The 10,770-nt window shown below is 45.3% G+C and overlaps 1 protein-coding gene across 2 annotated transcripts in view; it reads left to right on the top strand.

Annotated features, from left to right (window-relative positions):
- The first annotated feature begins 905 nt into the window (after positions 1-905).
- The window catches only part of PDE8A (phosphodiesterase 8A), a 149,028-nt gene continuing 139,163 nt past the window's right edge, over positions 906-10,770 (top strand). For both annotated transcript variants that reach the window (XM_036844489.1, XM_036844492.1), the window contains exon 1: positions 906-1,261. In XM_036844489.1, the coding sequence (XP_036700384.1) occupies positions 1,043-1,261 (219 nt within the window). In that variant the 5' untranslated portion in view covers positions 906-1,042. The remainder of the gene's footprint in view (positions 1,262-10,770) is intronic.

Below are 10,770 nucleotides of genomic sequence, written 5' to 3'. Positions count from 1 at the left end.
CCGTTATCTCTAGTTATCTATTAGTCATGCAGCTGCTAGGTTACGGAGCCGGGATTCGAACCCATTGGCCTGGGTTTTGGTGGCCGCAGGCCCGAGGTCAGAACCCACAGGCCCGGGGTGGCTGTGTGTGGCCTTGGGCAAGTCTTTCTCCCCAAGCCGGGCAGCGCGCCCCTCCCGTCGTGTCCGCGCATGCTCAGTGGTGGGAGGGGCCGGGAGGAGGCGGCGGGCGCCCCAGCTGCTTTGCATTGACGCCACCACCCGCTGGAGGTCACCGCTGGGGGCTGGGCGCGGCGTGCTGCCGGGAAGACCCGGCTCGGGAAACGGAGCCGGAGCCGCTCCGCCCGCAGCTCTCGGGTGAGCGCCGCCGCTTCAGCGCTTCTCGACGGCACGGCTTCAGATCCGACTGGAGCCGAGGTCTGTCCTTCCCTACCCGGGCGGACGCGGCCTCGCCGCCCCGACCGGCTTCCTCCGGCCCCTACCCCTCAACGGCGAGAGATCTAGGCTAGCTTTCTCTGCCACCAGCCCTCGGACCAGGAGCATTTATTCGCGGGGTGGCAGGCGGAGCGGCGTGGCTGCCCGAGCCTTGAGAGTCGGCGGCTGCAGCGCCGCGGAGCGGGAACGGGGCCGTGAGCGGGCGCAGCAGGGAGCTCACCTCCCTCGGGGGTCGCGCCGCTCCACGGCGCGGACTCGCCTGCTCTCGGGTCGAGAGAGCTCAAATCTCCTCCCCCGAAATTCCCCGGAAGCGCGGCGCGGCCGAGGCGAGCGCGGCGATGTGAGGGAGGCGGCCAGCGGCTCCCGCTTCAGGAAGGGCATGTTCGGAGGGGCGGCCGCGGTGCGCTGCCCGCCCCACCGCCCGCTCCCCACCGCTGCAGCCGCTGCGCCCGCACCGCGATAAAAAGGGGCGGCCGCACTTCCTGGCGCGAGACCCGCGCTCGCCGCCGCCCGCCAGCCCGCCCGCCCAGGCGTCCGCGAGGCGCCGGGCTGGCCGTTTACTGACCGTTTCGCGGCTGCCCGCCAGCGTGTCGGCGACGCCGCCGCCAACATGGGTTGTGCCCCGAGCATCCACGCTTCCGAGAGCCGGGCGGTGTACCACGGCGGCAACGAGGCCGAGGACGCGCCGGGCCCCACGGCGCCGCCGTTGCAGCCCGGCGTGCCGCGCCTCCCACCCGGCCAGACGACGGCCGCCTCGGCCCGGTCCTGCGGCTCCAGCCTCGTGGAGTCCGAGCCAAACGGCGGCAGCGACAGCGGCAACGGCAATACGGTAGGGGGTGTCGGGCGGGCGGGGCCTCCAAGGCTGCGGTCCGCGGTGAAATTCGGGCCCCGCGGCGCGGCGGCTTTCCCTCAGGGACGGGTGGGGCTCCCTCCCGGCTCGCGGTGCCCTGTCGCCCGGCTTTGGATGACTTTGACGGACGCCACCGGACCGTCTTGCCAGGGCAGCGACCGGAGGCGTACCAACCGTGGTCCTGGGGACCGTGCTTGGTAGAGTTGTGCTTAGGACGCTTTCCGAGCCGCGGGCGTCGGTTCCTGGGACACATCCGACCCGACGTGTCGAGCAGGAGGGACCGCTGTGAACTTGACCCAGGCGCTTGAATCCATTACCTACCAAACAGCGGGTACAGAGGAACCCCCCCAGGATACTCTGGCGGGACCCTGAACGTTAAATCAGTGTGAACTTTGTTCTTTTGGTTCTCGTGGTGTAAAGGGAAGGTCGGCTAGCACTGTGAAGCCGGGGTACTGGACCCTACCACCGTGTTGCGTTTTCCCTGTGTCAGCTTTGCACAAGCATGCAGTTGCAGTTTTCCATTTTCTTTGGGACTATTAAAATGTAATCTGGAACATCAGCTTTGCTTCACTGCACATGTATTTGAGGTTCACGTTTATTAGCATGCATGTTGTACTTGAAGCATATGTAATTAGAAAATAGTATCAGAAACGCGATTTTTGAAGCATTCAGCAGAACAAAGTTAATTTTTTATTAAGCAGCCTTACTGGGACAGTTTGTGACTGTGTTTTTAAATTGCGTGTCTTCTCCAGCGCCTATTGCCTTGGCTGTGTTTTGTCAGAGTTTCTGGGCTTAGTCTTTGTTAAGGTTTTCTAAAGGGAAGGTATTTTTCCTTTTTAAAAAAAGGAAAAAAGTGTTCATGAGGACAGACTGCAGCAGCTTTCGGGTTCTCTGACTTGAAATTTTAGAGCTGGAATTCACGCGTTTGTTTATGTGTTACTAAACTAGGGGAAAATATTCCTGTATGTATGGCTGCAGATTGTTGAGGATCATCCCTCTCGTTGCTGCTTAAAAGAGTCATTTGCGAAACTGTCTTGATTTTCTTGCTTATTGAGTACTGCTAGACCTCCCAAATTAGAGGGATAGAAATTGGTTCACTTTCTGTCTTAAATTTCTAGCAGTCATCATGCCTTTTCTATAAAAGTGAAAAGTCTTTTTCAGCGTTGCATAACATAGATGAAGTGATTTCTCCCTGTCTTGCGCTATCTGAAAATTCAAATTCATTCTGATGATCAGATTTGGATTCCTTCTCTTACAGAGTCTTTGTAGAAACCTGTGATAGTTTTAAACTATTAACCTAAGCTGCTCTTAATGTCACTGTAATGCTTGTACGTTAAGCTACCTAATTGGCTTTAAAAAAAAAAAAAAAAAAAGACGTCACAGGTGAAGTTGAATATGGAAGCTATAACAGCTTTCAAGTTTTTGACCCAAATCTGATATTGGTTATCTTGCATTAAGTAATATTAAACTTTTAGTCACTAACGTAGCTTTTTAAGAAAGAGGCCCTTGTGCCTTATTGGCCTTTTTGGGGCAGTTGTCCTGAATTCACCCAGGTGTCTTGTAAGCATTTCCAGTGTAGCAGCTTGCTCTTCTGCCATCCACATTGCCTAGAGGTCCCCTGAGTTTCTAAGAGTCTCAAGTATTCTGCCCATTGTCAGACCATTGTCTTGAGTTGGGGTCCAGAAAAATACATTCATCATTACAGTGCTTAATCCACTGGCATGCATATGGTAGGTGCTAAATAAATGTTTGTTGAGTTTTATTTTTGTTGTTAACTGAATGATGAAAGTTTTTCAGTCACTGGAATTGGATTCCATAAAACCTCCAATGTAGGCTTTAAGGTTAGGTTTTTCAGGAGGAGGAGTCAAATTATAAATAACCCCACAACCATAGAAATAATAGTCCCATGCTTGTTATTCATGAACTATATATGTTGATACCACATCTCAGTTACAGATATTTGTAATTAGGCATATCAGGTAATAGGCAGAGGTAAATATCAGCATTTTTTTAGTTCAGTATTTTTTCTTTAAGGAAATGAATCTTTTGAAATTAAGATATTCAGTATACTCTGGAAATTTAAAAACCCATGTTTAGAGAAGATAAGCTTTCAGCAATTTAGCAAAGTAAAATTATTATATAATGAATTTGAATTCCTTTATATTAACATATCAAGATCCAATTTTAGTTCATTAAAAATATTTTTTCTTAAAAATATAGTAAGTCAGCTTATTGTTGAGTGAATTCCAGTCAGAAATTCATTGGGGAAGTTTTTGTATTTCTATAGCATATAGTAAACACCAGTTCATCAGAATGCTTGGGAGATTGATAATCAATTGCATTTTCGGATTAATCATCTCCTACACCTGTAGCGTATCCCACATGTGTTCCATGAAGCAATTTGTGGACTGTTAATAAGTATTAAATGAATAAAGTGTCTATGGTCAAATTAGTTTGGGAAATACTGGCTCAGACTAAGTTTGGCAGATTTTTTCATACAGGATTTGTCAGAAAGCTTAATTTCCTAAAATACACTCTGAATCTCCAAGTGGTGTTTAGAGTGTGCAACATTTCCCAAACGTGTTTGATTATGGAGCCCATTTGTTGAGGTATATCTTAGACAGGCCACATGTTAAGACACGATTCCTAACATGAGATACCGATATTCAAAGTACAAGAAATATACTTAACAGTAAAACTCAGTAAACATAATCTGCTTCTTAATGATTCCAAAGGTACTTTAGGATCTTGTAATACATTAGGCTGGGTCATCTTTATGAACTTATTTAAGTATTACCAAAAATACTCTGGCTGTTTATCCATTTCAGGAGTTATAGTCTATGTGGTTACGGATAATGAATGCTGTGTTCAGTTTGAACACTTACAGTTTTGTTTTGTATCAGGGTGCACTTTAGCTGTAACATTTAACATTTTCTTGTCGGTCTTTAGATTTACTCCGTTTTCCCTTTCCTTAGCTAGGACTTTCAGTTGCCCTTGAAAGACTTGTGTGAGTAGACCCTACGCTCACCCTCCCTCCGTTTTTGCAAACACCCAGTGCACTGCTAAAGATGGATGCCCTCCCCATCGTGTGTCACTGATCAGCTCTGTGAGGGGCAGTCACGTCTGTTTTGTTCCCTGCTGTGTCCCCCCACACAGTAGGCCTTCCACAGACATTGGTTGAATTGGAGAATTGTGTGGACTAGGCTGTAGAAGTGGAAAATCCGGCCAGCCCATATAAAGGAGAAATAGAAACCAGTTTTAACTAGAGTGGAGGCTGTAGAATTTAGATTTGGTTTTTGGAAGTCTCTGGTAATGCTCCTGAGCATTTGTGCTCAGGGAATAATATATTTCCACCCTGGTGAGTCTAGTAGATTTCCCTGTAGAGATTTAAGGATTAGTGCAGCTGGGTGGGCAGAACACAACAGGTGACAGATGATGGCGTGGCCACACGCTAACCTCTAACCAGGGGTTACTGCCTTCAGCTCTCAGACCGATTCTCCATTTGTCTATCTCTAGTATTTGCTTGTGTCATTTCCCCCCCCCACCTAGTTTTCCCTTATTTTTCACCACCTTCCCCTTTTTCCTAGTCTTCCTCCCTCCTTTTCCCTGCCAGCCCACCATCCTCCACAAAACTGGTGAAATTACCCACGCTAGTCCACCAAAGTTTAGTGGTTTCTTGGTGTTTCCAGCTATGGAATAAAATTTGTTGCCTGCTTTTAACATACAGCGTGGATTAATCAAATTTTTATATTTTCCTAAAAGAAAATGAATTTTTCTTTGTGTGTGACCTGAGTGACCCCCCACCCCTGCAACTAGGGGTCACCGGCCCTTGGTAGATTATCTGGAGTTACTGAAAGTTTCCCTGTGAAAGTGTGGTTGAGAAAATGAGACCCAACTTTCTTTTTTTTCTTTTTTTTTAAAATTAGCACCTTTAATTATTTTTTATTTATTTATTTTTTTGGCTGTGTTGGGTCTTCGTTTCTGTGCAAGGGCTTCCTCTAGTTGTGGCGAGCTGGGGCCACTCTTCATTGCAGTGTGCAGGCCTCACTATCGTGGCCTCTCTTGTTGCGGAGCACAGGCTCCAGACACGCAGCCTCAGTAGTTGTGGCTCACGGGCCTACTTGCTCAGCGGCATGTGGGATCTTCCCAGACCAGGGCTCGAACCCGTGTCCCCTGCATTAGCAGGCAGATTCTCAACCACTGCGCCACCAGGGAAGCCCCGAGACCCAACTTTCTGTTCCTGAAATAGTGACTATAATTTTATCTTGAGCTCATGGGCTGTGAGTTCTGTCATCATTGTGTTCTTATGCCTTTTGGTGTATAGAATCTCATTATCTTGCCAGGCCTAGCTATAAAGATAACTGCTTTTAAATTTTTTCTTGAATGCCTATTATATACATAAAATGCTTTGTATTATATATGGTTTTTAGTGCTTAATATCATTACCACCATAACTTTAAGTTTGGTTCTTAAGAGTGACGTTATGAATGTCACAGCTCTATCAGCTGAGACCTGCCCTGGGCTGGCCTTGGCCCTGTCCTTGCTGAAGTGAGTGTTGGGATGGGGCCTGTGGTCCCTTCTGGCACAAATGTTCCCTGTGAAGTGGCTTATGACACTGGTTTTCCCTTGGACGGCTTGCCTGTTTGGATTGGGTTCTTCAGTAGGGGAAGGTTTGTGATGTGAGGCCACAGGGTGAGGCAGACATCTCAGAATAACCTAAAATGCCTTAATGGGCAGAGTATTTTTAAAAATTAACATAAAAAGAAATCAAAGAACAGAGGGAGAAGTTGCTTAGGACATGAGTAAGCCCTTGATCGTATCCAAAGACAGTGAGTGGCTTCAGCCTGGTTTCTCAACACAGTGGGATGGTAGGCGGCATTGGACTCTGAAGTTCTTAGACAGCAGACTGTTCATACGAGTAATATCCCCCTTTCCTTGATGCCTCCTACGTGGTAGGGACTGTGCTGGATGCCTTTCAGATGTTCTCTCATTTCAACCCTGTGAGGTGGCTAGTGTCATTTCCCTTTTGCAGATAGGCGCCAGAGGTTAGAAACTCACCCAAGGCCATACAGTTAGGCTGGGATTCAAAGCCATTGTTCCTGGTGCTTATCTCCTGGCTTGGTGCTCTGAGAACCACCTGTCTCTATTACATCTCCCATTCTGTGGCCTTCTGCTAGGCGACAGACATCGCAGGTCCACCTGGGTTTTAAGCAGGCATCCTGAATCTGTGTTATTAAGATTTTGTTGAGTCTTGACTTACTGGGGCAGTTGGTTCCAGCCCTACCTTAGGTTCCCATGTTTGTGGAAGTCACAGCCATATTCAGCCCTGTCCCAGTTAATTCCTCAAGTCAGGCATTTTGTGAGGCCCTCTGATCTGTCCTCTTCACTCTCTAAAATGAGTTGGCAGGCATCCCTCAGGGGTACTTTTTCCTCTCCCTCGTGCTCAGGCTGCAGGTAGCCTTCCTTAGCCAGGACCTCCGTAGGAGCCAGCCTGGAGTGCAGCCCCTCGCCCCCTTCTTCTGCCCACAGTTCTGCACATACATATCCTCCCAGACTTAGGCCCAGCTGAAATCTTTCTTGAGGCCCTGGTTATACTTGCACTCTTTCCTCTGCTCTTGGGACTTTCTCCTATAGCCCTTGTGGGCTTGGTTTTATCTTTTGAGCCTCCGGCTGGATTCTAGGCCACTTGAGGGCAAGGACTGTGTCCTACTTTCATTACAGTTCCCCAAGTGTTTGGCACACTAAGTAAATGTTTGGATAAATACACCAGTCTCTAAGGCTGAAAGGGCTTTTATTCATATTCCGTGGGTCTATCTCACCTGTTTAAATTTAACCAAAATTATTGGGGTGTGTTGTTATATGTTTTAACAAAAAGCCAAAATACCCTGAAGCCAGTGATTAATCTGTGGAGTGATTAGTAAAGCTTTTGCCTCTCATTTTGGCCGTGTCAGGGTTGAGCAGTGTTCCTGGATCTCGTCCTTCTGTTCTACTTTTGTTCTGCTCTGGTAAGAAGAGTGGTGGAATATCTTGTCAGAGAGCTGTTTTGACAAGTTTTGTGTTGCAGTTTCTTAGCTACAGGCCTCATATGCAGTTTGCCCATCTATATAGACAGGAAGGATATCACAGATTTCCCCAGACTTTGGGCATGGCCTCAAAGAACTCAGCGAGGGGGGCTTGCCAGTTCTTTTATTCTGTGTGGGTTGGAAACACACCTTCGATCTGTTGAGTTCACACTCATTTACTGTCTGCGTGCCTCTCCCTTTCATGTCCTGCTAGTGTAGTACAACAGCTGCTTCAGCCTTGTCACTCTGCTGATGGGACAAGCAAAGGGCTGGTGGCACATCATCAGCAGTTTCTACGTGGTCTTCAAATGTTTGCGGTTGCCGGCAGGTCCCTAGTGAGGTGTATTTGAAAGAACGGAGGTGGAGGTGCCAGAGGTGTTTGTTTTTAAGTCCAGCACTGTGAGGTACCGGCTGTGTAATATTTGGCAAGTTCTGATCCTAAGTTTTCTCAAGCATAAAATGAGACTAGAATACCTGGGTTTTGGTGAGGATCACTTAAAATAATCTGTGTTGAAAGTGTTTTGTAAACTCCAAAGCACCAGTACCTGTAAGGCTTGATCTTTTTCTTTCAATTACCTTTTTCAAAGGCAAACTTTGCTCAAATATACCTGCTTTTTTTTTTTTGATAATTTTTTTGAAGATTTATTTTTTTGATGTGGACCATTTTTAAAGTCTTTATTGAATTTATTGCAACATCGCTTCTGTTTTATGTTTTGGTTTTTTGACTGTGAGGCATGTGGGATCTTAGCTCCCTGACCAGGGATCGAACCCACACCCCTTGCTTTGGAAGGCAAAGTCTTAACCACTGGACCACCAGGGAAGTCCCTATCTGCTTATTTTTTTAAAGCACATCTCTTCCTTTTTAAAATATATTTTTGTCTTTTCCCTAATATTTTATTGTGAAAATTTTCAAACATACAGCAAAGTTGAAAGAATTACCACGTGTATACCTACCACCTAGATTCTGCTGTTAACACTTTCCTTTATTTGCTTTACCACTTCTCTCTATCCCTTTATCCACCCAGAAATCCATTTTATTTTTGGAATCATTTCCAAGTAAGTTCCACACATCAGTATGCGTGACTCCTGAACACTTCAGTATGCATATCACCTAGAATTAAAATATTTGTTTCCTTTTTTTTTTTTTTTAACAAATGTGTACGCTTGTGTAATGCAAATCTCTGTCAGGATACAGAATAGTTCTCTGTGTTCCTCTTCCATTCCTAACCCCACCCACTAACAACCACAGTTTTTTTTTCCATTGTAAATTATTTTTGCCTGTTCTAGGTTTCATATAAATAGAATCTTAAAGAATGTATTCTTTTGTGTAAGGCTTTTTTCATTCAGCGTAGTATTTTTGAGATTCATCTATGTTGCTCTTTTTTCTTGCTGAGTAGTATTCTGTTGTGTGACTAGATCACAATTCACTTATTCATTTTCTTGTTGAGGGATGGTAGGGCCACTTTTAATTTTTGGCTATTAAAAATACAGCTGCTATGAATATTCTAGTATAAATTATAACGTGGGCATATGCTTTCATTTTTCTTGGGTAACTACCAAGAAGTAGAATTGCTGGGTCATAGGATAGCTGTTATATTTAGCATTTTAAGAAACAGCTTGACCTTTCTCCAGGGTTATACAATTCCACACTCCTGCTAACAGTATATAATAAAAATTCCATTGGTCCACGTCCTTGCCACCGTTTGGTGTTATCAGTTTTTTAAAATTAGCCATTCTGGTGGGTGTGTAGTGGTATCTCCTTGTGGTTTTGATTTGCATTTCCTTGATGGCTAATAATTTTGAGTATGTTTTCATGTGCTAATTGATTGTTTATATAACTTTTTGAAGTTTTTATTTTAACACTTATTTATTTATTTATTTTTGGCTGTGTTTTGGGTCTTTGTTTCTGTGCGAGGGCTTTCTCCAGTTGCGGCGAGCTGGGGCCACTCTTCATCGGGGTGCGCGGGCCTCTCACTGTCGCGGCCTCTCGTTGTGGAGCACGGGCTCCAGACGCGCAGGCTCAGTAGTTGTGGCTCATGGGCCCAGTTGCTCCGCGGCATGTGGGATCTTCCCAGACCAGGGCTCGAACCCTTGTCCCCTGCATTGGCAGGCAGATTCTCAACCACTGTGCCACCAGGGAAGCCCCTAACACTTTTTTATTAAAAGGAAATATAAATATTTTCATGATCTCTGGGTAGGGAAGGACTTATTAAACAAGTTACACAAAGCATTTACCATAAAGGAAAGGGTTAATAAATTCAACTAAGTTAAAATAAAGAACTTCTCATCAAAAGAGTGAAAAGGAAGGAAACCATAAACTGGAAGAAGATATTTGCAACACATAACACCAATGAAGGATTGGTATCCAGAATAAATATAGAACTCTTACAGTAGATAAGAAAAGGACAGCCCAGTTGAAAAATACGCAAAGACTTAGGGAGCTTATCAAAGAGGAAACCAAATGGCTAATACATGTGTGAAAAGATGTCAGCCTCACTGCGGAAATGCAAATTAAAACCACAATGAAATAACATTTTACACCCACCAAATGGGCAAATGCTTAAAAGCCTGACAGTATTTTTGAGGAATTCTTCAACGCTGTAAGTAAAAGCATAAATCGGTTGCAAAACCGATTGGAAAACCATTGTCATTACCAAGTAGTGTTAAACATGTGACCCTATGACCTAGCAATTTCAATCCTAGAGACACATATGTGTATTGAAACATGCATAAGAATGTTCATAGGAGCATTGCTTTTAATAGCAAACTTTTTGATAAAACCCAAATATCCCTCAGCAACATAATGGATGAATAAGTTGTGATATTCAAAGGAATGCTTTTCAGCTTTGAAAATGAATGGCTTATAGGTACAGATATGAACATAGATCAATCTCAAAAACAATGTTGAAGGAAAGAACTTACAGAAGAATTTATAAAGTATAATTCTTTTTATTTAAAGTTTAATAGCTAAACAGTATGTTACATAGGAATATATGTGATATACATATAGATATTAAAACTATAAAGAAAACTAAAGAAATAATTACAATAAAATTCAGTTAGGCAGAGAAAGTTTATTTTACAGACTAAAATGATTAGCAGGTTAATTTGAGTGCCTAGTACAGAAGATACAGGAGCCAAGCAGGAGGCCCTGCCCTCAGGGCAGAAATAGTCCTCTCTGGAAGTGTGGGGCAGGCCTGTGACCTGGAAGTGAGGATGACGCCTGAGGGATGGAGTGGTTGTTCAGAGAACAGGCAGGAGCTTGGTCTGGATTGATCAGAAGGTGCAGAGGGAGGAAGGGAGGGAGGGGTTTGGCCTGGGCTAAGAAGACTGGGAGAACCTGGATGGGTAGAGAATGAGGGTGTGTATGGGGTGGGGGGTTGCTGGCTTGTTCCACAAACAGTGAGGAGGTTGACCAGGGATAGG

Source organism: Balaenoptera musculus, chromosome 2 (genome assembly GCF_009873245.2).
Source record: "Balaenoptera musculus isolate JJ_BM4_2016_0621 chromosome 2, mBalMus1.pri.v3, whole genome shotgun sequence".
Lineage (NCBI taxonomy): Eukaryota > Metazoa > Chordata > Mammalia > Artiodactyla > Balaenopteridae > Balaenoptera > Balaenoptera musculus.
The sequence above is the reverse complement of the archived record's forward strand: the minus strand, read 5'-3'. Positions and strand labels throughout refer to the sequence as shown.